The following is a 25,974-nucleotide window of genomic DNA, read 5'->3' as shown; positions in this document are numbered from 1 at the left end:
AGAATGTGCAAACTCCACACAGACAGTCGCCCGAGGATGGAATCGAACCCAGGTTCCTGGTGCTGTGAGGCGGAAGTACTAACCACTGAGCCACCATTTATCCAAATTAAACTCCATCTGCCAGTCCTCAACCCGTTGACCCAATCAATCAAGACCTCTTTATAATCTTAGGTAACAGTCACTGTCCATAGTGAGAGGCCCAGAGCACCAGGCTTTCATTAACCTTCGATGCGGTGTTGTAGGAGACAGTGCAATCAGGACTGCCAGTAAATGCTATCATCCAGCAGAGCCCAGGTACTGTCAGTGAATAATAAAATAAAATGGCCAGAGGGAGATTGTGCTGGAGAGTTAAAAGAGCTGAAAATGCAGCAGTGCTAATCGAAGGGCTCAAATTTAAGATAAATGACAGAGGAAAGCCTTTTCTTACACCAGGAGTCACTTTGATCTGTAATGCACTACTTGAAAGGGGGTAGATTCAACAGGATTGTTAAGGAGGGAATTACAAAATAGATGTTGAAGGAATTGTTTTCAGGGTTATGAGGAGTGAGCAGGTGAGTGGCTTTAACCTGATAGAATATTCCCGTGAGCTAGAACAGCTGTGATGGGTTGAAGGGCCCCTGTTCCGTGCTGTGAGAATCTATCCGAGCTGCTGTCTTGGTTTTGTTTTCCTTTCCGTCCTCTCAGTCTTGGTTATGTCTCAATGTAAACAGCATGAAGATTCTGCGGGCAGTCACTCAGTCCAACAGGCTGTCTACCTGGAGGAGCAGAGACTCCGAATCCTCGCGTCTGTGGACGAACTCAAGCAGAGGATTAAAGAACTTGATCAACAACTTGAGGAATCCAATCACGAGGTGCGGGGATTAGTCCCATTTTACTCAGCTCTGTGTCTTCCATTGTATTTTGCAGTTCACCTTCAGGCAGACGGTAAAATTTCCCCCTGACCCAGGTCTCTGTGATTTTTTTTAAATATTTAATTTTTAGGGGTTCCACCTCTGTCAAGGTTCCTGGAGGCTCCATCACATGACATCCCATCTTAAGACATCTCTTCCCCCTCCCCCAGTCATTGGTCCATCCTCCAGCGACACTGCCTCCCTGCGGCCAATTGTAGAACAAACAGAATCCTTGGGTGATCATTGATCGAGGGGCATGGGGGTGGAGTGGTGGCTGGGAGAGTTGACAGGTGTCTCACGTTGTGCTTTCTGGAGAAGCTACGTCAGTCACTAGCTGATTGAGGGCCATTTTGGCAGGAGTGAAACCCCCCAGAGCTGGCACTGGGGGCTGTGTCAACTGATGGCACTGCCCCTCACGGAGGGGCTCAGGATTGTTGAGCGACCCACCGCTACAGCTGGGGAATTGCAGGCTGGAGGGGCCTGGGTTGGGCAAGTTGACAGTAAGAATCATAGAATCCCTACAGTGTGGAAACAGGCCATTCGGCCCATTGATCAATCCTCCAAAGAGCGTCCCCTCTAGATCCATCCCTCTACCCTATCCCTGTAATCCCTGTGTTTCCCATGGCTAATCCCACCTAGCCTGCACACCCTTGAACACTATGGGACAATTCCCCACGGCCAGTCCATCATGACCTGCACATCTTTGGACTGTGGGAGGAAACCGGAGCACCCGATGGGAACCCGTGCAGTCACGGGGAGAATGTGCAAACACCACACAGACAGTTACCCGACGATGGAATTGAACCCGGATCCCTGGAACTGTGAGGCAGCAGTGCTAACCACTCCGTGCCACCTCATAAGGGCAGGAGTGGGGATGGTTCACCTCCCAGCGCCATACTTCTCAGTTGGGCACTGCCTTTGAACAAGTGACTCGCCTCTTCCAACCACACCATGGAGCTCTCACCACAATCTATCTCCAATTGGTTTCCGTCCCAGAATGCCAATCCCTGGGTTAATTACTTTTTGTTCATCTGGCGCACATGGGCTCCATTGACAAGGCCAACATTTATAGCCTATCCCTAATTACCCCTTGAACAGAGTGTCTATCTAGGGCCACTTCAGAGGGCAGTTAAGAGTCAACCACATTGCTGTGGGTCACTGTAGGTTAGAATGGCACAGATTCCCTTCCCAAAAGAAGCCATTAGTGAACTGGATGGGTTTCTGAACAGCAATGATTACCATGGGGTTGGCTGTTTAATGCTGGATTTTCATTCATTCAACTTTCACCATCTGCTGTGTTGGGATTCAGACCCATGTGCCCAGACCATTAACCTGGGTCTCAGGGTTCCTTGCCCAGTGACAAAACCATGATGCCGACACCTGTCTCACTTAATATTCACGGTGACAGGATGAGGGTCTTCGCTGAGCATTAACTTGCCACTGAAGGATCTCAAATGGTGTCTGGGCCAGGGTGTCACCCATGGATCAGAGATGGCATGGTGCTGTGGTGCCCACCTGACCAACCCACCGTAATAACAGACATCTTCAGGTGACACCAGCCTCTGCTCAGATCTCGTTTGTGCATCTGGGCCAACAGGAATCTTACCAAGCTGTATTCTAGCACTGGTCTAGGGATTACTAATACTAATCGGGGACAGATGACCACGTGCAAGTCTGGTCAAAAGAGGCCCGTTCTTCAGGAACAAGAAAGGTTCAATGTTAAATAAAGGAAGTAACAGTAGAGATAACTACGTCAACCTAATCGAAGAAATGGTTATCTCCTAAGAGATACCAAGCTACCTTAAACGACATGGATGTTAACAGTAGAGATAGACGAACAAAATAGAACGACTGCGCTATCAATTAGAGCTGATTAGCTCCGCCCAGAGATAGACAATTTACACCTCAGTGGGTAGGACTTCAGATTTACCCATTCAAACCAACTGCCTTATACTAGCCCTGTCACCAGTGCTGCAGTGGAGGAAGGAGGAGCACCTGCTCCAGTAGTATCTGGGACCATCTGGGGATGTTTCCCACATTTCTTCCCTTTTAAAATTACCAACTGCAGCAACCCAACTTGAGCATTATCAGATCAGCCATGATCTCCTTCAATGGTGAAGCAACCTTGATGGGCTGAATGGCCTCTTGCTGCTCATACATTTTACAGTGTGGGAACTGAACCCAGTGTTTCTGTAGACCTCGCTCTCCTGTACCTGGTATTCTGAGGAAATCTTGTAAACCTGCACTGATTTGGTCTGTGCCTCTAGGAGAAATTGGGGACTGCAGATGATGGAGATCAGAGTTGAGAATGTGGTGCTGGAAAAGCACAGCAGGTCAGGCGGCATCCGAGGAGCAGGAGAGTCAACGTTTCGGGAATGAGGCTTGTGGGCCCAGGGGGCTGAGAGATAAATGGAAGGGGGGCTGGGGCTGGGGGGAAGGGAGCTGAGAATGCAGTTGGTGGATGAAGGTGAGGGAGAAGGTGATAGGTCGGAGAGGAGGGTGGAGCAGATCGGTGGGAAAACGATGGACAGGATCAAGAGGGCGGTGCCAAGTTGGAGGTTTGGGCCTGGAATAAGGTGGGGGGAGGGGAAATGAGGAAACAGGTGAAACCCACGTTGATCCCATGTGGTTGCAGGGTCCCAAGGCAGAAAATGAGGCGTTCTTCCTCCAGGGGTCGGGTGGCAAGGGTTTGGCGATGGAGGAGGCCCAGGACCTGCATGTCCTTGGTGAAGTGGGTGGGAGAGTTGAAGTGTTCAGCCACAGGGAGATGGGGTTGGTGGGTGTGGGTGTCCCAGAGATGTTCACTGAAACGATCCGCAAGTTGGTGTCCAGTAGAGGAGACCAAATCGGGTGTAACAGATACAGTAAATGACATTGGTGGAAGTACAGGTACATTTCTGTCAGATGTGGCAGAATCCCTTGGGGCCTTGGACGGAGGTGAGGGGGGAGGTGTGGGTGCAGGTTTTGCACTCCTGCAGTGGCAAGGGAAGGTGCTGGGAGTGGGGTGTGGGCTGGTGGGGGGCATGGATCTGACAAAGGAGTTGCAGAGGGAATGGTCTCTCCAAAACGCTGACAAGGGTTTGAAGGGCTTATGCCCGAAACGTCGATTCTTCTGCTCCTCGGATGCTGCCTGACCTGCCATGCTTTTCCAGCGGTCTGTGTCTCCTCAACCTCCCAGACCGTACATTTTTAGATTAATTTGGCCAGAGGGAAAAGGCAATATATAAATGTAAGTCCTTGTTAGTGAACCACCTTTTACAGCCCATGTTTTGATCAATAAGGAAATGAAAGTGTTTGAATGAAATGAAAAGAAATTACAGTTTTGGCAAATGCTGCACTGCTTTTTCTGCCAGGTTTTCCCTGCAGCAGTGACCCGCACTTTAACCTTTGACTGATGGAGACTCCAGGAACATTCTGGAAGGGTGGCAATCCAACATTCTCAGGCTTAGAGCATCCCTTTGAATCGACATAAATGTTGGAACGAACTTTGTCGCGATCTATCTTACAGCATTGCCCCTCTCCCTGTGGGATCTTGCTGTGCATAATTTAGGCTGCTGCATTTCCTACTCTTTGACAGCTTTAACCCTTGGGCGGGTGATGTGGGGGTGTGGAGGAAGGAGGAATGTCCGTTGCTGGCTGCAAATCACTCAGGAAGCCCCGAGGATGTGCCAGGCGCTATGTAACTGTGGTTGTGTGCCGTTCACCGCAGGCGGAGATGGAGCGGGCGCTGCTTCAGGGAGAGCGGGAATCGGAAGTTGCTCAAATCCGGCAGGAGCAGGAGATCATTGCGCAGCTGGAGGAGAAACTCTCAGAGTTGGAGAGCAACATCCAGAGAGAGAAAGAGAAGGTAAAGCCCATTCTCACCCAGGTCTCTCGCTGTCTTTCTTCTCTCTCCCCTCTCTCTCTCTCTCTAATCTTTTCTCATTATTTCTTCAAGATGCAGAGATGTGGAGCTTGTCTGATGTCAGCTCCCTCACCATTAGGGGAGACAGTTCAGTTTGCTTTTCGAGGGAAACTTGGATGTTATGTTGTTAGTTGTCCCAAACAGCGAGCAAGGGTCGACCTTCCACAAGTTGTTTCTTTGCATTTCACAGTTCGATACAAACTCCAACCTACTCTCGCTTCTTCCCAAACCACTCCCCTTACTGCAGAAAAACAGCCCTTTTCTCTTATCAACCTGTTCAGAAATCTTATTACACTTCTCTGGCGCAAGTGGAAGTTGTACTCAGGCCTCTTGGCTCAGAGATAGGCACACTACCACTGTGCACAAAGCCAGCTCTTTCATATTTTTTATTTAACCTATTTTCCCATCAACCTGTTCAGAGATGTTATTACGCACCAATGGAGCAGGTGGAACTTGAACCTGGGCCTCGCGGTCCAGAGGTAAGGACACTACCACTGCGCGACAAGAGGGCCCCAAAACCAGCCCCATTAAAAAAAAACATCTCTCCAATGCACAGCAGCTGCTCTCAATTATACCTGGAGTAGGTCCTGGCTCATTTTTAAAAGGATTCTCATTTACACCAATAATTGGACCAACAAACATCAGAGTAACCAAGTTGCTATCACATCTTGACAAAAGCCGAAAGAACTGCGGATGCTGTAAATCAGAAGCAAAAGCAGAAACGTTGCTGGAAAAGCTCAGCAGGTCTGGCAGCATTGGTGGAGAGAAATCAGAGTTAATGCTTCTGCTCCAGTCACTGGACCTGAAAGGTTAACTCTGATTTCTCTTCACAGATGCTGCCAGACCTGCTGAGCTTTTCCAGCAACGTTTCTGTTCTTGTTGCTGTTGAATCTGCCCGTTTTGATGATGTGACAGCACGGTGGTGCTTTCTTCGCTCTCTGACTTCAATGGCTGATGAATGAGGAGGGTAATGTTCCAGCCCATGGCCACGATCCAGACCAGCAGCAGTGTGGTGTTTTAGCAGCTCCTGGCCCTAAGACTGTAACGATAAGGAGCTGTGACAAAATGACAGGGACAAATTTTGTAATTGCACATCAGACATTAACAGCAACTCTTTGACACTGGTTCATTTTGTCTCATTCAGATCTGAGCTTGAGAGTGATGCCATAAACTGGCTCAAAATAAACATTATCTCATGTTAATGCCAGGACTTGTGAGTGTCTGTGCTCCTGTTTGTGTAAAACCGCAGTGAGAGTGGTAGACACACCGGTGACAGGTACATTTGACCTGATGTCAAATAAAACATCTGACTGCTGATCATTGTATTCCTCAACTTAGGAGAGGTGAGGTATTGTCTGAAATCAGCAGTTCACCAGTTTCCTCATTTCCCCTCTCCCCACCTTACCCCAGTTCCAACCTGCCAGCTCAGCACCATCCTCATGACCTGTCCTATCTGCCAATCTTCCTCCCCTCTGACCTATCACCTTCATCCCCACCCCCATTCACCCATTGTACACTTTGCTACCTTCTCCCCAGCCCCATCCCCCTCCCATTTATCTCTCCACCCCAGAGGCTGTCGGCCTCATTCCTGATGAAGGGCTTTTGCCCAAAACATCGATTTCCCTGCTCCTCGGATACTGCCTGACCATCTGTGCTTTTCCAGCACCACTCTAATCTAGACTCTGATTTCCAGCATCTGCAGTCCCCGCTTTTGCCTAGGGGTCAGAAAAAGGTCAAACGGTCCTTAATAAATCCAGTCAGGGATTCAGGAGAGATGTCTTTCTCCAGAGGACGGGTATAATGTGGAACCCGCTTCCACAGATAAGTGACTGAGGTGAATAGTTAAGGAATGTATTTACAGGGTAGCTGGATAAGTACATGTAGGAAGGAAGGATGGGAGGATATGTTAATAGGGTTAACTGAAGTAGTTGTGTGGAGACTGAACTGGAGCATAAATACCAGCATGAACCATTTGAACTGAATGGCTTGTTTCTGTGTAGTGTATTCATCATACCTCAACAATCTCTCACAGCACAAGCTACGACACATTACTGTTCAGATATCACTGTGCTGTTTAAACATACTCACAGGCAGTGACAAAGGGCTATTTTGTCAGCAACTTTGAATCATAATATCCACTAAGCCCCAGGCACAGAGCAGCAGAGGTGTTCAAACAGAAAGAAAAACATTGATTTTTGGCAAGTGATATTGGAACCATTCTGTGATTCCATTCCATTAAAGCAGGGATTAAACAAAAACCAGCAAATGCTAGAAACACTCAGCAGGTCAGGCAGCAGATGGAGAGGGAGAAACACGGTTAAACTTTCACACAGAATACTCAGAGATTAAGGGATTTAATTTTAAGCGAGTTCAGAAGCAGCGAAAGGGGCAGATTTGGGTGGAGAAACTAAAGGGGAAGGTCGAGATGGGATGAAGGGAACGAGAGGTTAAATGACAAAAACTAATGCAAATTTGAAAGACTGTGGATAGAACAAGGAGGGAAAGGAAAGATGGGCCCAGAATACGTGTAAAAGGTGACACTGAACATCTACCAGCATCTGCTCCCTGGCAAACAGGGGAAGGATAGCAATGACCTACAGATATTGAAACTGGAAGGGTCAAAAATGCCTCCTTAAAACCTGAGGCTTGGTTCCCGAAGTTTGCGTTCAGCTTCATTGGAATAATGCAGGAAGATAAGTACAAAGAGTAGGAGATTGATTAAACAAACAGTAAGGATTGAGTTGAAAACCTCATTGTCAGCTCCTGAGAGTCTTTGTGTTAAATTCCTAGCTGGCTCGATTTAATTTATATTCATTCACAGGACAAGGGATTAAACAAATGCTGGGCCAGCATTTATTGTCTATCCCTGATTGTCCTTGAGAAGGTGATAGGGAGGTTGTGAAGACATTGCAGACAGTGTTTACAAGTCAGAGAAAGTGGGTGCTGCAGATGCTGGAGATCAGAGTCAAGATTAGTGTGGTGCTGGAAAAGCACAGCAGGTCAGGCAACATCCGAGGAGCAGGAAAATCGATGTTTCAGGCAGGAGCCCTTCATCAGGAATTTTACAGATTGGCTATGTTGCAGTGGGACAGGATGGGAGATTTTCTTCTTGGAACCCAGGAATACTCCCAATGGGTTTTCACAACAATCCATTAACTTCCCAGGCACCATCATGGATCTGAGAATTTACTACACAATTTAAATTGACACCCTCCAACAGCTGGGGGAAGGGATTTGACCTAGTGTTTCCAGGTCATTTAGTGCAGTCCCTGGAATTGATGATAACTAAGTTTAGTGTTGCCACAATGCTACCAGACCATAGGGCTCCAGTCTCATCAGCAAGAGATGACTGATGGCACTTTAGCCTGAGGGTCACTATGCCTCAGGTGAGGCAAGAGATTGAGAAAGAGAGTTTTTCATGGTTACCTCAGCCGGTGTGGGAATTGAACTTGATTACTGTTAGGTCACCTCTCAGTGTCAATAGCTGAGATATCACAGGTACGGATCACTCCACATCACAAACCAGCCAACTGAGCTAACCAACACCCTGCAGTCCAACCCATCCACCCCCCAACCAATTCATAAATGTTGTCCCCTCCTGAGAGCCGTCTACAATCGAAACGGATGCTGCCTGACCCACTGTGATCTCCAGCATTTGTTGTTTTCAACTCCCATACAACCTAGTAGAATAACTATGATTCTGTCATACATCTTGTCCTATTTACACAATTGGCTGGATTTTCACATGGGCTTTGGGTCCAAGTGAGTCCCGTAACCAACAATGAGACCTTCATAGAGTCACAGAGACGTACAGCACGGAAACGGACCCTTTGGTCCAATTTCATCTTGGGGGACAGGTTCCTAATTTTCCTCTCTTGTGGGAGGAGAGGTGTGGTTAAATACTGGTCAATGATCTGCACCTGTGGGATCTCAGCTATTGACACTGAGAGGTAATCTAACAGTAATCATGATTTGTGACAGGAAATCAGCTGTAAATCGAGGTGTAACAGGGCTCTGTAAATATTAACATGACTGTCAGCCAATGAATTTGAGGGAAGCAGAATTATGGAAGGATTTACATTAACAGCCTACTTTAATGCAAATAGAGTTCTTTTAAACATGAGCTTCCATTACCTGCTGCCAATCAGAACTTGTCAAATGCGAGACTGATGTCTCCCGATGAAAGCAAGATTATTTCTCTAGCATAATGCTCTCCGTGGAGATTAGCTACATCAATTAAACAAAAAAATTATGTTGGTTAGTCCTAGAAGTCACTCCAGCAGGAATCATCCATTTTTCTGAAGAGGACTAATGGTAATATTGCTGACAAGTGATGGTGCTGAGTTGGCCTGAGTATGCTCTGTGCTCCCCAGGGTGTGTGTCAGATGCCTGTCCATCGGGCTGTACTCTCTCTCTCGTGTTACCCAAGATAAAAGGGCCATTGTCCTTATTCTACTCAGGGAGCAGCTGTGTGCAATCAATGATAGCTCAGCTCTCCAGAGAGATGGCCATTGGATGTATCCTTAATTCCCCTTCCCACTCCGGTTCCGACATGACCATCCTTGGCCTCCTCCATTGCCACAACGAACCACACCGCAAGTTGGAGGAACGACACCTTATAGAAACATAGAAAAAATACAGCGCAGTCCAGGCCCTTCGGCCCTCGATGTTGCGCCAATCCAAGCCCACCTAACCTACACTAGCCCACTATCCTCCATATGCCTATCCAATGCCCGTTTAAATGCCCATAAAGAGGAAGAGTCCACCACTGCTACTGGCAGGGCATTCCATGAACTCACGATTTGCTGAGTAAAGAACCTACCCCTAACATCTGTCCTATACCTACCACCCCTTAATTTAAAGCTATGCCCCCTCGTAATAGCTGACTCCATACATTGAAATAGGTTCTCATGGTCAACCCTATCTAAACCCCTAATCATCTTGTACACCTCTATCAAGTCACCCCAAACCTTCTTTTCTCCAATGAAAACAGCTCCAAGTGCCTCAGCCTTTCCTCATACAATCTTCCTACCATACCAGGCAATATCCTGGTAAACCTCCTCTGCACTCGTTCCAGTGCCTCCACATCCTTCCTATAGTATGGCGACCAAAACTGCACACAATACTCCAGATGCTGCTGCACCAGAGTCTTATACAACTGCAACATGACCTCAGGACTCCGGAACTCAATTCCTCTACCAATAAAAGCCAGTACGCCATATGCCTTCTTCACCGCACTATTTACCTGGGTGGCAACTTTCAGAGATCTGTGTACATGGACACCAAGATCCCTCTGCTCATCCACACTACCAAGTATCCGACCATTAGCCCAGTACCCCATCTTTTTGTTACTCATACCAAAGTGAATCACTTCACACTTACCCACATTGAACTCCATTTGCCACCTTTCTGCCCAGCTCTGCAGCTTCTCTATATCCCGCTGTAACCTGACACATCCTTCCTCACTGTCAACAACTCCACCGACTTTTGTATCATCCGCAAACTTGCTCACCCAACCTTCTAGCCCCTCCTCCAGGTCATTTATAAAAATGACAAACAGCAATGGTCCCAAAACAGATCCTTGCGGAACACCGCTAGTAACTGTACTCCAAGATGAACCTTTACCATCAACTACTACCCTCTGTCTTCTTCCAGCCAGCCAATTCCTAATCCAAACCTCCAACTCACCCTCAATGCCATACCTCCGTATTTTTTGCAGTAGCCTACCATGGGGAACCTTATCAAATGCCTTACTAAAATCCATATATACCACATCTACCGCTTTACCCTCGTCGACCTCCTTAATCACCTTCTCAAATAATTCAATAAGATTTGTGAGGCACGACCTGCCCTTCACAAAACCATGCTGACTATCCTTGATCACATTATTCCTATCCAGATGTTCATAAATCCTATCCCTTACAATTCTCTCCAAGACTTTGCCCACAACAGAAGTGAGACTCACCGGCCTATAGTTACTAGGGTTATCCCTACTCCCCTTCTTGAACAAGGGAACCACATTTGCTATCCTCCAGTCTTCTAGCACTATTCCTGTAGACAACGAGGACATAAAAATCAAGGCCAATGGCTCTGCAATCTCCTCCCTTGCTTCCCAGAGCATCCTAGGATAAATGCCATCAGGCCCAGGGGACTTATCTATTTTCACCTTTTCCAGAATTTCCAACCCCTCTTCCCTACATACCTCAAAGCCATCCATTCTAATTAATTGTGACTCGATATTCACATCGGCAACAATGTCCTGTTCTTGAGTGAATACTGACGAAAAGTATTCATTCAGTGTCTCACCAATCTCTTCAGCCTCCACACGCAACTTCCCACAACTATCCTTGACTGGACCTATTCCTACCCTAGTCATTCTTTTATTCCTGACATACATATAGAAAGCCTTTGGGTTTTCCCTAATCCTACCAACCAAGGACTTTTCATGTCCCCTCCATGCTGCTCTTAGCTCTCTCTTTAAATCCTTCCTGGCTACCTTATAACTCTCAATTGCCCCAACTGAACCTTCACGTCTCATCTTTACATAGGCCGCCCTCTTCCCTTTAACAAGGGATTCCAATTCCTTATTAAACCATGGCTCTCTCACACGACCCTTTCCTCCCTGCCTGACAGGTACATATTTATCAAGGACACTCAATAGTTGCTCCTTGAACAAGCTCCACATATCGATTGCGCCCTTCCCTTGAAGCCTACTTTTCCAAGCCACGCATCCTAAGTCGTGCCTCACCGCATCATAATTTCCCTGCCCCCAGCTATAACTCTTGCCCTGCAGTGCACACTTATTCCTCTCCATCACTAGAGTAAAAGTCACCGAATTGTGGTCACTGTCCCCAAAGTGCTCACTTACCTCCAATTCTAACACCTGGCCTGGTTCGTTACCCAGAACCAAATCCAGTATAGCCTCACCTCTTGTTGGCCTGTCTACATATTGTGTCAGGAAACCCTCCTGCACACATTGGACAAACACCAACCCATCTAACGAACTCGAGCTATAGCTTTCCCAATCAATATCAGGAAAGTTAAAGGCTCCCATAACAACCACCCTATTACTTTCACTCTTCTCCTGCATCATCCTCGCAATCCTTTCTTCTACGTCTCTAGGACTATTAGGAGGCCTGTAGAAAACTCCTAACAGGGTGACCTCACCTTTCCTATTTCTAACCTCAGCCCAAACTACCTCAGATGGCGAGTCTTCATCCATCGTCCTTTCCACCGCTGTAATACTATCCTTGACAAGCAATGCCACACCTCCCCCTCTTTTACCCCCACCTCTGACCCTACTAAAACATTTAAACCCTGGAACCTGCAACAGCCAATCCTGTTCCTGTTCTACCCATGTCTTCGTAATAGCCACAGCATCGAAATCCCAGGTACCAACCCATGCTGCAAGTTCACCTACCTTATTTCGTATACTTCTTGCATTGAAGTATACACACTTCAAGCCACTTTCCTGTTTACCGGCACCCTCCTTCGAGATCGATGCCATGTTCCTAACCTCCCTACACTCAAGGTCCTGTACCCTAAAGCTACAGTCTAGGTTCCCATGCCCCTGCAGAGTTAGTTTAAACCCTCCCAAAGAGCACTAGCAAACCTCCCCCCAAGGATACTGGTGCCCCTCAGGTTCAGGTGTAGACCATCCTGTTTATAGAGGTCCCACCTTCCCCAGAAAGAACCCCAGTCATCCAGAAACTGGAATCCCTCCCTCCTGCACCATCCCTGTAGCCAAGCATTTAATTCTTCTCTCTCCCTATTACTCGGCTCTCTATCACGTGGCACGGGTAACAAACCAGAGACAACAACTCTGTTTGTTCTAACTCTGAGCTTCCAACCTAGCTCCCTGAAAGCCTGCCTAACATCCTCAGCCCTCTTCCTACCTATGTCGTTGGTGCCAATGTGGACCACGACTTCGGGCTGCTCCCCCTCCCCCTTAAGGACCCGGAAAACACGATCAGAGACGTCACGTACCCTTGCACTTGGGAGGCAACATACCAATCGTGAGTCTCTCTCGCCCCCACAAAACCACCTATCTGTGCCCCGAACTATCGAGTCCCCAATAACTATTGCTCTGCTCTTCTCCACCCTTCCCTTCTGAGCAACGGGGACAGGCTCCATGCCAGAGGCCTGAGCCCCGTCACTTACCCCTGGTAAGTCGTCCCCCCCACAAGTATCCAAAACGGTATACTTGTTCTTGAGGGGAATGGCTGCAGGGGGTCCCTGCTCTGGCTGCTTCCTCCCAGTCCCCCTCACTGTCACCCATCTGTCTGCAATCTTTGGAGTTAGTACTTCCCTAAAGCTCCGATCTATGACCCCCCCTGCCTCCCGAATGATCCGAAGTTCATCCAACTCCAGCTCCAGTTCCCTAACACGGTCTTGGAGGAGCTGGAGATGGGTGCACTTCCTGCAAGTGTAATCAGCAGGGACGTCCATGGCATCCCTCACCTCAAACACGTTGCAAGAGGAACATTGCACTGCCTTCACTGCCATCCCTCTAAAAGTAACCTTTTAAAAAAAAACAAACTAGGTCTAAAGAACAGAACAAGCAAAATGCAGCACTTACCTACTTACCACAACGGGTCTTATTATTAGGTTAGAGGAGGAGGGCGGGTGGGAGGCACTACCTCTGTAGTTCCTCGGGTTCCTCTCCTGCGTGCTTTTATCTTCCGCCTGTCAGCCTACAGCCCTGAGGACTCAAATGTTGAGTTGTCCAATTTCAAATAACCTCCCTTCCCAACCCCAACTTCCTTCCCAGCCCCTCCCCCTCCCTTCCACTCCTCCCTGTCTCCAACTGGATTCATTCCTCCCATTGACTAACCCTCTACCTGTCTTCACCATCCTGCCCCCACATTCCCCTTTATCTACAGCTTCCCACCCCCCCCCCCCCATTCCTGAAGAAGGTTTACACCTGAAACGTTGACTTCTCTCCCTCCTGATGCTGCCTGGCTTGCTGTGTTCTTCCAGCCTCCTGCCTGTATCCTTCATCAAGGCAACTCATCCCATTCTATTATGACAAATGCTCCAGACTATACGGACCTGTACCTTTCAGGACAGTTACATGTTAGTAATATGTGACATTCCTTATTGCCTTGCCTTTGGACATGTTCTCTGTTTCCCACAGTCAGGGTTCAGTCAGTTGTGTCTGTGCAATATCCAGTAACGTCAGTGAAATATCACCACAAAGACTGGCATCCCGTCACCAAGTCACCCTTTATTGTATGTTCAGTACATGACACTGACCCAGCTAGCTCAGAGCTGGCTCCTTGAGTGAGCAGAACCTCCTGCCACTCCTGTTTATATCTGTCAGCCAGGGCTCTCTGATTGGACCAGGTTAACAACCCCAATCAGGGAATCTATTTTCTATGAGATCTACCCAGCTGATCTCGTTCCAATTACTACAATCAGCGGACTCAGAGTCCTGACTCTCTGTGCAAGCCTGTGATATTGGGGCCATTAATTAATTATTCGTGTTGTAAATAAATGTCACGACATCTATCTCAACACAAATTCAACTCTTTGAGATATTTATGAATGATCCCATAGAAAATGACAAAACACATCACATCCTGTTTCTGGATATCACCTCAAGTCCAAAGGCCTGAATGTGGGCTCTGAACAAGCTGCAGTGCTTCTGTAGGCAAATATCTGACTGACTAGCACTGCCTCAGTCTCTGTGCATGGATTGGTCATTCCAATGATGTTCTAGGGATCTAGCACAGGTGCAGTGGTCACAGAGTGAGACCAGAATGACCAGCAGACAGGGAACCTGTAAAAAATCAAATGTATGCAACAATCAAGTCTCGTTTCCAGAGGTGTTAACACAAAGACAAATATAAGCAGCAGTTGTTGCTTTGTGTGTCAGTGTATGTTGTTACACTCCAGTAATGACACTTAGAGATATCTGATCAGCTGACTCACAGCCCCATGTCACCTGTAGCCTGTGACCTGGTGAGTGTGTGAATTGTTCTGGAAATTGTTTTGATGCTGTGGTCTCTCAGTCGGTCTGAATGTGAACTTGGACATTCTGCAATGAGAGAGCAGCCTTGGCCAATGCAGCTGCAGATGAAGCTGATTTGTGTCCTCTGTCAGAGGGAAGGTCACGTTCTGGGAGATCTGATCTGAGCGGCAGCCTCCAGTAAACAGGAGATTCCGACTCCAGCCCCTACTCCCTGCAGCAAGTGACACCAAGTAAGGGCGAGCTCAAACTGGGAAACGGAATCTGATATTTAAGGGCTACCATAGTCGAGGGGTTTTTTTGTGACACACTTTACTCTTGCTTAAATAGTTTCTAACTTTCTGTGCACTAATTCCTTCTAACTCTGTTAACTCTTTGAGATACTGACACGGCTCCTTCCTTCTCCTGCATGTTTTGTCTATCACCCAGTCTGCTATGGTAACTGAGGTAACGTCACAGAGACCATTCCCTCACCCCCCCCCTCCCCCCGCCCCATCGTCCTCACCCTCCACTTAAACAACATCTGACTGCACCGTCCATGTCCCCGTGGCGATGTGTGAGTGCGCGCTCGCGTTGCTAAGCGTCTTACCTCGTGGACCACTGCTTTCACCACCTCCGAGAGCGAATCGATGAATTTGTGTCAGAGATTCATCGGTTGTTTATAACGTCTTTCTGCTATTGTTCCTAACCTAGTGACATGGCCAGAGGAAGATGAATGAGACTTCACCAGATGGGAAAACAAAATCCCTCCCCCTCCCCCGTCATGTCTTGCCAGGGGGACCAGTCCCAAAAATTGCTTGCTTTAAATGAATTAACAAAAGAAGTGGCCTGAGATTCTTTCCAAAGTTCTGGTTTATTTTAATGGAGTGGCAGAGTTTTGTTACACTCAGTCTTCATAAAAACCAGGTGGGGAAGTCTGGGTAACACCATTTTTCTGTCTGATCTTTCGTACATGAAACCCAAAAGAAAAATTGCTCGGGTAAATTGCAGCCAGCCAGCATGTGTTTCAGCAGTATGGTTTCTCAGATGTTTAACCAGTCCTTCAAAGCAGAATGCAGTTGTTATAGATCTCCAGGCAGTTATGAGACAGGTATCAATTCTCCTCTCAGTGTAAGGCACAGACCCTCTCTATTCATTAATGAGGATATGGGCATCGATGCCAAGACCTGCATTTGTTCTCATCACTAATTACCCTCGAGGGGAGTTAGGCTTCTGGAGTCACGTGTAGGCCTTCATCAATTTTCTTCATTACTTCTTCCAAATATTCAGTCGAGTTTGTGAGATAGGATTTCCCACGGACAAAGCTATGATGACTGTCCGTAATCAGTCCCTGCCTTTCCAAATACATGGAAATCCTGTCCCTCAGAATTCCCCTCCAACAATTTACCCACCACCAATGTCAGCTATCATTCCCTAGCTTTTCCTTACCACCTTTCTTAAACAGTGACACCATGTTTGCCAACCTCCAGTCTTCCAGCACCTCACCTCTGACTATCAGTGATACAAATATCTCAGCAAGGGGCCCAGCAATCACTTCCCGAGTTTCCCACAGAGTTCCAGGGTACACCTGATTAGATCACAGGGATTTATCCTCCTTTGTGCAATTTGAAATATCCAGCACCTCCTCCTCTGTAATATGGGCACTTTTCAAGATATCAATATTTATTTTCCCTGCCAGTTCTCTAGCATCCATATCTGGCTCCACAGTAAAATTGACGTAAAATACTCATGAAGCAACTCCTGTGGTTCCACACATTGACAGCCTTGTTGATCTTTAAGGTGTATGTGCATGTACATGCGTGTCTGTGTGTGTGTGTGTCTGCATGTGCGTGTCTGTGTGCGCACATGTGTATACGTTTGTGTACGCACGTGTGTGTGAGCGTGTGTGTGCACAGACACTGTTTGTGAATGTGTTTCGAACCTGCTTCATGTAATGACCAGCAACATTCCCTGCCCCAGCTCCCCGGAGAGTATTAGGAATTCCAGGCTAACCTAACATCTGACTGTCCCCTTGAAAATGTCTCCCTCAGCAACTGGAGCAGTGGAGAGGACACTGAGTGCACATTACCAGCTGGATGCAGGTCCAGGTATCTCCATGATCCTTCCTAATACAGCCCAGTACCTCCATACAATAGTAACTTGCATTACCTGGTGCCATTAACATACTAAACCATCCTGAGGCCTTATACAGAATTGCTTATCCACTAAAATGGAATGCTGAGTGAGAAAAGGAGATTGGTGGGTAGAGGAATGTTTTCAGGAGGGTCTTGAAGGGAAGCAGGGATGTTTAGGGAGAGAGTTTCTGAGCTTGGGAGCAGAAACCGTGACCATCGAAAAACAAGTGATGAATGAGCAAAAGGGCAGGATGAGAGGGATGTAGAGACGCTGGTGGGTGGGTGGGACTGAAGAAGGATACAGAGGTGGAAGAATTGAAAGCATTGAGGAGAAGTTTTAAATTGAAGCAGATGTGTAAGGGACTTGGTGCACGAACTACCTCCTGTCCCAAATGGCCAATAAATACATGACCCAGAAACTTTGTCAGATCTCCTGATCGACCTCAGTTTGAGAAGATACAGGCGCCTGGGACCAACAATTTCAAATCCAATTCCCAGTCCTTGTCCTGACTGAGACAGATTCCACAAACACTCATACTAACTGTGTGTATTTGGATTTGGCCAGTTATGTCCGTCAGAGTGGAGTGGAATGTGTGGAAGTAAATTGCTTTCCGAGAAGTGACAAAGGTACAAATTGTGAAAGTGGTCGGCCACTGATTGGTAAGGTTGTACAATTGTGTGAGCATAAGAACTGAGGATGCAGGAAATCAGAAAACAAAACAGACATCACTGGAGAAACTCATCAGGTCTGGCAGCATCTGCACAGAGAGAAACAGAGCTAACGTTTTGACATTTGAGCTCTGAAGAAGGGTCACTGGTCCCACTTTGTTGCTCTCTCCACAGATGCTGCCACACCTATTGAGTTTCTCCAGCAACTCCTTTGAGTTTAGTGAAAGCATGTGTTTTTCACCCAGTTTTACTAGCTCCAGGCTTTCACTATCTCGGGCTCATGGCCAGAGATACTGGGGAGGTGTTCACCAAACAACCACCACAGCAAGTGTCAACACGCTGTTTGACTACAGCGTGTGGAATCTCTCCTCGGTCCCGTGCTGTTTTTATTTATTTTCACTCAGATGGGGCATCACCGGCTGGCCCAGCATTTATTGCCCGTCCCTAGTTGCCCTTTGAGAAGGTGGTAGTGAGCTGCAGTCCTCCTGCTATGGGTTGACCCATAATGCCCTTAGGGAGGGAATTCTAGGATTCTGACCTAGTGACAGTGAAGGAATGGTGATATATTTCCAAGTCAGGATGGGGAGTGGCTTGGGAGGGAACTTGCAGGGGGGTGGTGTCCCCATGTATCTGCTGCCCTTGTCCTTCTCGATGGTCGTGATTGTGGCTTTGGAAGGTGCTTTGAGGATTTCAGTGAATTTTTTGAGCAGATGGGGAGAGTTCTGGAGAGGTGCAGAGATTTCTGGAGGGATTTCATTACCAGCTGAAGGGCATCATTGCTCGTACTGCAGTGAGGAAATTCAGGGATGCTCAAGAGGCCAGAACTGGAGGAGCACAGAGATCTCAGATGGTTGGAGGGGTTAAGGAGATTACGGAGAGGCAGAAATTTTCCGTGTCTGTCTGGATCAGTATTCTCCAGTGGGGGCCATTTTCCCACTCACTCATAGGCAGACCTTTCTAGTTCTCATTAGCTAAGTGTCACCTACCCACACCTTCTCCCTGGCAGTTAGGGATGGGCAATAAATAAGGACCTAGCCATCAACACCTACTTCACTTGAACAATTTTTTAAAAACTCAACACCACAGGCTGATTGAGATAAAATTCCGCTACCATCAGTGTTATAAAACCATAAGATATAGGAGCAGAATTAGGCCATTTCGCCCATTAAATCTGCTCTGCCCATCCATCATGGCTGATAAGTTTCTCAACCCCATTCTCCTGCCTTCTCCCTGTAACCTTTGACCCCCCTTACTAATCAAGAACCTATCTGTCTCTGTCCTTAAGTACACTCAGTGACTTGACCTCCACAGCCTTCTGCAGTAATACGTTCTGCAGAGTCACCACCCTCTGGCTGAAGAAATCCCTCCTCCTCTTAGTTCGAAAGGGTTCTCCTTGAAGCACCCTTGACTATAACAGACACCATTCACACACACCCTGACCACCTTCACCCCACCCCTGCCAACCCCAAGACTGGGTGCGGAGAGGTGCCTTTTATAAACACAGGCTGTATTATACTCAAAAGATTTCTGCAGATTTTGTTGTTTAATTGTTCCTCAGACTTTGAAGGGTTGCTTGCAAGTGAGTGTGGAGCTTATCTACTGGCTATTGTTACCATGAACTGAGGTCAGCATATTCCTGGAGCACTGGGATATTGAGCAACCCATGTTGTGCCAAACCTTTTCCTTACCACCATGTCCAGAGCATGTGCAGTGAAGTAGTCTAACCTGGAATAAAAAGTGATGGAATTGTACAACTCACCTTGAGGAGTATGGCAGTGTGGCAGTGTAGAGAACATGTTTCCACTTGTAAGAGTGTGCATAAATATAACCTAGATTCTTGTAAACTTCCTAATACATTTAGGAGAAGCATCTTTATCCAGAGAGCAGTGAGACTGTGGAACCTCCTCCCACATGAAAGTTTATTTGCTCATGAGACTGGGCTAGTGTTTATTACCCATCTCTTCAGCCCCTTGAGAAGGTAGAGGTGAGCTGCCTTCTTGAACTGATGAGGTTCTTGGAGTGGAGGGATGCCCACACTAACCTGAGGAAAGGAACTCCAGGATTTTATCCCAGCAACACTGAAGGAATGGCGATATATCTCCAAGTCAGGATGGTGAGTGGCTTGGAGGGAAACTTGCAGGGATGGGTGTTCCCATGTATCTGTTGCCCTTATCCTTCTCGATGGAAGTGGCCGTGGGTTTGGAAGGTGCTGTCTGAGGATCTTTGGTGTATCTCTGCCGTGCATCTTGTAGACAGTACGCACTGCTGCTACTGAGTGTTGGTGGTGGAGGGAGTGAATGCTTGGGGGTGTGATACCAATCAAGTGGGCTGCGTTGTCCTGGATAGTGTTGAGTTTCTTGAGTGTTGTTGGAGCTGCTCCCATCCAGGCAAATGGGGAGTATTCCATCACACCCCTGACTCGTGCTTGTAGATGGTGGACAGGCTTTGGGAGGCAGGATGGGAGTTTCCGAGCTGCTGACCTGGTCTTGCAGCCACAGTATTAATATGGCTGGTTGTGTTCAGTTTCTGGTCAATGGTAATCCTCAGGATGTTGACAGTGAAGTGGGGGGGAATCAGAGATGATAAACACAATTGAATGTCAAGGAGCAATGTTCAGATTCTCTCTTGTTAGAGATGGCTGTTGCTGGCACTTTTGTGCCGTGAGTGTTATTTGCCACATCTTGGCCCAAACCTGGATATGGTCCAGGTCTTGCTGCATCTGGACATGGGCTGCTTCCGAGTAGTTGTGGCGAGTCAGGAAGAAGCAGTTAAGGGAAAGCTGTCACCACACGAAACAAACTGAAGTTGCTGTTGAAGGAAGGAATGGCTGAGGAGGAATGCAAGAAGGTCAGCAGGACTTCAGTCTGTAGCTGATCCCAGGTTCAATAAAATGACCAGAGTTTTTGCTGCAATTCACGCTCCTGATTATTAGCTAGTGAGCTATTTCCAAATCCGTACCAGTGCTCAGGGACATGACAACATCCTCTCAGTATTTGGAGCATCATCGTTGGACACTTCCTGTCCCCTTGCTAGTCATGTGATCTGCTGGGGCAGATTTGAAATGGGTGGTAAAAAGCAACCAAGGTGTTGTAGGAAACCTTCCCCTCTAATCCGCCTGAGGTTGTGGTTAGGAGAGAAGAATACACCTTTGGCCAGCTCTGAGCCTAGATCTTGGGTCAGTGGCAGCCTTTATCAAGGAAATTGGATTAACTGGGGAATGGAAAATTCCAGAGAAATCCCCCCCAGAGATGATAGAATGAGACAAATTAAACCTTCCTTCTCAATGGACTGTGAATGAAAAGGGATTGCCCAGACACAGTGACGTTGCGATGGAGGGGCTTCATTTGAAACACTATTGGGTTTGAGGTGGCGTTGTGTAACTGGTTGCCTGTTGTTGAGTGAAATCCTGTGTCTCTATTGTTTGACCAGGATGACCTCCTAAAGTGCTTCTGATGATGGATTAGCTTGAAGTACAGGGACTGACTTTATTGTCAAACATTAAGTATTAGTACCACTTCACACAAAAACATCCCAACCACACAGTAATCGTTAATCTATAAAATCTTTGTGGCCCAGTGAAAGAGGTGAAGTTGGGTAAATTTTGGTGAGGCTAGCTAACCACTTGAATGGGACAAAGTTTACAGGATGTGGGGCTAATTGAGATGGCACCACTATGATCAGCTTCATGTTCCAGAGATTCTAGATTTTCTTTATTTGGACTTTGGAGTAGGCCATTCGGCCCTTCTATTGTGCAGCATTCAGGAGCTGAAACAGAACTGTTTTAGTGATGATTAGCTACTCTCAGGCCTCTTCTCAAACTTCGCTACTCCAGCTCCCAAAACCCATCGCCAACTCTCTATTCCAAACCTGTTTGGCTGTAACCACTGTTCTAATCTTCAGGCTTCTGCATGGCGTGGATTTGAGAAGTGTGTTTTTTTTTTCTCTTTTTTGTTTTTCAAATTCAGGAAAGGGTAAAGCTTGATGCTGAGGAAAGAGAAGTGCAGAGACTACAGTCGCATTGCCATGAGTTGAAGAGCCAGCTTGATAACTGCCCTGAATCAATGAGGGAGCAGTTACAGGACCACCTCAAAAGGGTCAGTTTCTCCTACCTCATTGGCTTTCCCTCCCTCTGGATCGTATGACCTCTCTGTCCTGATACAGTAGCTGACTCCAGGTACTCAATGTCACAGCCTAAAGGCGATTAGGGACTCTGGAATCAGAAGCGTTTAATAAAGTATTTACGGTCGCCCATACACAGCATAAAACCCAAGAGATTTGGGGGAAACCTTGGAATGACACTTGCATGATCGAATAAGTCTTGCATTTTGTTGGGTTTTGTTTTTGGTTGTTTTAAATTTTGGATCCAATTTGTTGGAATGCCTTAAGAAACTCCTTTTATAAATGCTTTTAACTTTGCTTTGTCGTTACTTATTAATATACTGTGGCCATTTGTACTGAGAAGTTTGTGAAGTTATGTTGAAAACATGAACTCCGTATTTTGCTAATAGTTTTTGAGGGTTCGAGAGAGCAAGAGAGATTGAGTAGTTAAGCTCTTGATGTGGTAAGTCAGTCTTAAATGAATCACATTAATGTCCTCCGGGAGGATTTGCTGCCGAGCAGCAGGACACAGCAGGCTTGATGTTCTTTCTCTCTGCTGTTAGTTACGGGATCTCTCATGACCTGTCCTAGGAAGTGGAGACTCTCGAATCTGAAGCCAAACTCTTTGAAGACTTGGAGTTTCAGCAGCTGGAGAAGGAGAGTCGCTTGGAAGAGGAACGGGAGACGGTGAGCCAGCAGCTCCAGCAGGACAAGGCTGAATACCAGCGCAGTGCCATGCGGAGAAAGGTACTGGCCCCTCTCTGTAGCCAAAGTCCCTGCCTCCTGCCCTCCTCCCCGCTCCAGGTTCAATGACAGTGGGTGGTGAGCAGCTGGGACCTGGGTTTGACTTCATCGCAGGCTGTGCTTCACATTGTCTTGGGGATTATCCCAGAGTGCTTCACAAAACCTTCTGAAGCACAGTGTCTAAAATCCAGTGGGCCAACTGATTCACAGCAAGACTTCGTAGATCCCTGGAAATGCGGGATTAATTGATGGGGAGAGATCGAGGAGATTGGCTCTGTCTTCCCTTAAAGAATGAAAGGGGGTCCTCATTGCAACTTAGAAAATTCTCTCAGAGCACGAGAGGACGGTTTAGATGGGTTGTCGAGTCTAGAACCGGGGGAAATAATCTCAGGATAACGGGTCGGCCATTTTGGATTGAAGTGAGGAGTGATTTCTTAGAATTCTATACTCCAAATGGCAGTGTCACTTGAGTATGTTCAAAATGGAGATCAGTAGATTTCTGGGCACATTGAGGAAATTGAGGAATATTGGGATAGTGCAGGAAAATTGCATTGAGGGGATGATCAGATGTGATGCAATTGAAGGTCAGAGCAGGTTTGCCAGGCTGAATAGCCTGCTCCTGTGTTCCACTCCAAAAAAAATGTCAACAGAATTCAAGTCCTCACCTTTACATGAGATGTTTGTTTGTTAGTCATAATCCATAATGCCCACACACCACTGATTACTAACTCCCTGTATTTGTACAACTATTCAAACCCTTAATGAGTTTATCCATCGCTGTTCCCTCATCCATTAGGTCTCAGGCATCCCCTGAGACCAGATGAGATGCTAACAGTGATGTTCCACAGTGTCATCAGGATCATCCCTGAATCCTCTGCCTTTGAGGGTTGCTATAATGCTCAGTTGATTCCGCATTCAGATCAAGGGATCTGTTGAATACCAGAGAGAAACAGTGATCAGGCGTGAAAGTAGAATGGAGGTGGAAGGTCAGCAATTATCTTGCTGAACAGCAGAGCAAAGGTGACAAGTGGCCTACTCTTGATATGACCTGATTAACTTGTTCATGGGATCATCAGTTAAGATTCAGCCATGTTGCCAAGGGTTTGTGTTACATGCAGGTCAGACTGGGTAAGAATTTACTGCCCTAAAGGGCATTAGGGAACTGGATGGGTTTTTACAACAATGGTTCCATGGTCATCAATAGACTAACGTTTAATTCAAAAATTTTATTCACTCAAATTTTATCATCTGTCAGTGTTGAATTTGAACCTATGTCCCAGAGCATTAACTTGGGTCCCTGGATCGCTAGTCAGTGGCAATACCACTGTGCCGTCTCCTCCCTGCTATTGAACAGAAGAAATCGGGCCCATCAAGCCTGCCTTGCCATTCAATAAGGTCACGGCTAATCTTTTTGTGGATTCAGCTCCACTTACCCACCTGCTCACCATAACCCTTCATTCCTTTACTGTTCAAAGATCTATCCAACTTTGACTGAAAAACATTCAGCAAGGAAGCCTCAACTGCTTCACTGGGCAGGGAATTCCACAGACTCACACACTTTGGGTGAAGAGGTTCCTTCTCAATTCTGTCCGAAATCTGCTCTCCCTTATTTTGACGCTATGGCCCCTAGTTTCACCTTCCATTGGAAACCACCTCCCTGCTTCTACCTTAGCTATTCCCTTCACAATTTCATATGTTTTTATAAGATCCCCCATTGGTTGAGGGATATATATTGACCAGAATAGCTGCTCCCCTTTAAAGTATTGGCTGTGTGAGTTTTAACCTCCTCCCAAGAGAGTTCACAGAGACCACAGCTTCATTCCTTACTCCTCTGTAAAGATAGCTCCAATAGCACTGCCTCAATGCTGTGCTGGAATGTTCCTTCTGGATTAAGGGCTCAATCATCTCCATCTTTGTTCCACAGGACAAGGTTTCTGCTTTAGAGAATCAAGCCAATCAGATTCGCTATCAGGCTCTCCAGGAATGTGAGAGGTTGACCAGAGAGAAAAACGCAATGATGCAGTTACTTCAGAAGGTACTGGTATCTGAATTGATTCAAACACTGGATAGGACCCATCTGATCTGTGCTGATACTGGCCCCCTGTGCTAACACTAGTTACCACTCTTTCCAAAATGATACAGAGGTTCAAAGGGCTAAATTAAGACAACAGGTCATCTGAAGTAGGAGAGACTAGGACCCGAAGACACAGCCTCAGAGGAAAGGGAAGACCTTTTAGACGGAGATAAGGAGAAACTCCTTCAGCCAGAGAGTGGGGAATCTATGGAATTCATTGCCACAGAAGGCTGGAGGTGATTTCCTCGAATTCCAGGAGCAGCAATTCCTGTTTTATATGCTGTTGTATTGTTTTGGAACTTTGGAAAAAGAAAGTCAAAACAACAGCAGTTTAAAAGGGAGAAGAGCAGACAAAGGAAGCATATGGTGAGGGCAGTGCAGGAGAGAGAGAGAGAGAGAATCTGCACAGTTACCGCCTTTGCTGTTTGAATTTGTGGATTGCTGGACATTGGAGTGCATCTGGGAAAAGTAATAAACAGTGAAATTCACAACTAATCTTGGAGGAACTGTTGGGCGAAGTTCACAGCACAGAATCAGATAAGTTAATTGTTGTTTTAAGTCTGTCCAAGAGAAAGGCTGCAGTAGTGAGTACAGTGGATTCTTTCTTGATTATATGTTTTTGGAGATAAGTCTCTTGATTAAACTTAAAATATAAGCCATAGCTATTAATTTAACCTGGGGCAGTGTTTGTAGAGGAATAAGACGGTGTCATTTTCTGGGTCTGTAGATTGTGAAGGAGCAAAAATGGCCTTTGCAGTGATATGGAGAAAGTGAGGACTGCAGATGCTGGAGATCAGAGCTGAAAATGTGTTGCTGCAAAGCGCAGCAGGTCAGGCAGCATCCAAGGAGCAGGAGAATCGACGTTTCGGGCATGAGCCCTTCTTCAGGAAGGGCTCATGCCCGAAACATCGATTCTCCTGCTCCTTGGATGCTGCCTGACCTGCTGCGCTTTTCCAGCAACACATTTTCAGCTTTGCAGTGATATGTACTTCTTGTCAGATGTGGGAGATTAAAGAGAGTTTAAGGGTTACTGTGGATTATATCTGCCATAAATGCTGTTGGATGCAAATCTTATCAGCTCGAGTGGATCGGTTGGAGAGACAAATAGAAGTGATGATGAATTTGCAACAGCAACAGTATGTGATGGATGGCAGTTATAGGAAGGGGGGAAAGTCTCAGATGCAGTCACATGGATGGGTTAACTCCAGGAAGGGTAAGAGAGGTAGGCAGCTAGTGCAGGAGTCTTTTGTGGATATACCCATTTCAAACAGGTATGCTGTTTTGGAAAATGTAGGGGGTGATGGATTCTCAGGGGAACGTAGCACGAACAGCCAAGTTTCTGGTAATGAGACTGGCTCTAATGCAACAAGAGGTACGTCAGCTTCCAAGAGGTCAATTGTGTTAGGGGATTCTCTAGTCCAAGATACAGACAGACGTTTCTGTGGCCAGCAGAGAAAAAGCAGAATGGTGTGTTGTTTCCTTGGTGCCAGGATCATGGATGTCTCAGAGAG

The 25,974-nt window shown here is 46.8% G+C and overlaps 1 protein-coding gene across 22 annotated transcripts in view; it reads left to right on the top strand.

Moving 5' to 3' along the window:
* The window catches only part of phldb1b (pleckstrin homology-like domain, family B, member 1b), a 375,430-nt gene that overhangs the window by 268,156 nt on the left and 81,300 nt on the right, over nt 1-25,974 (top strand). For 19 of the 22 annotated variants that reach the window (XM_072593428.1, XM_072593422.1, XM_072593421.1 and 16 more), the window contains 5 exons: nt 711-851; nt 4,600-4,737; nt 21,513-21,641; nt 22,237-22,392; nt 24,314-24,424. In XM_072593428.1, coding sequence (XP_072449529.1) covers nt 711-851; nt 4,600-4,737; nt 21,513-21,641; nt 22,237-22,392; nt 24,314-24,424 — 675 coding nt within the window. The remainder of the gene's footprint in view (nt 1-710; nt 852-4,599; nt 4,738-21,512; nt 21,642-22,236; nt 22,393-24,313; nt 24,425-25,974) is intronic. The other 3 variants (XM_072593429.1, XM_072593443.1, XM_072593442.1) reach the window with 1 other exon arrangement.

Source organism: Chiloscyllium punctatum, chromosome 23 (assembly GCF_047496795.1).
Source record: "Chiloscyllium punctatum isolate Juve2018m chromosome 23, sChiPun1.3, whole genome shotgun sequence".
NCBI lineage: Eukaryota > Metazoa > Chordata > Chondrichthyes > Orectolobiformes > Hemiscylliidae > Chiloscyllium > Chiloscyllium punctatum.
This window is presented reverse-complemented; position numbering and strand designations above follow the sequence as displayed.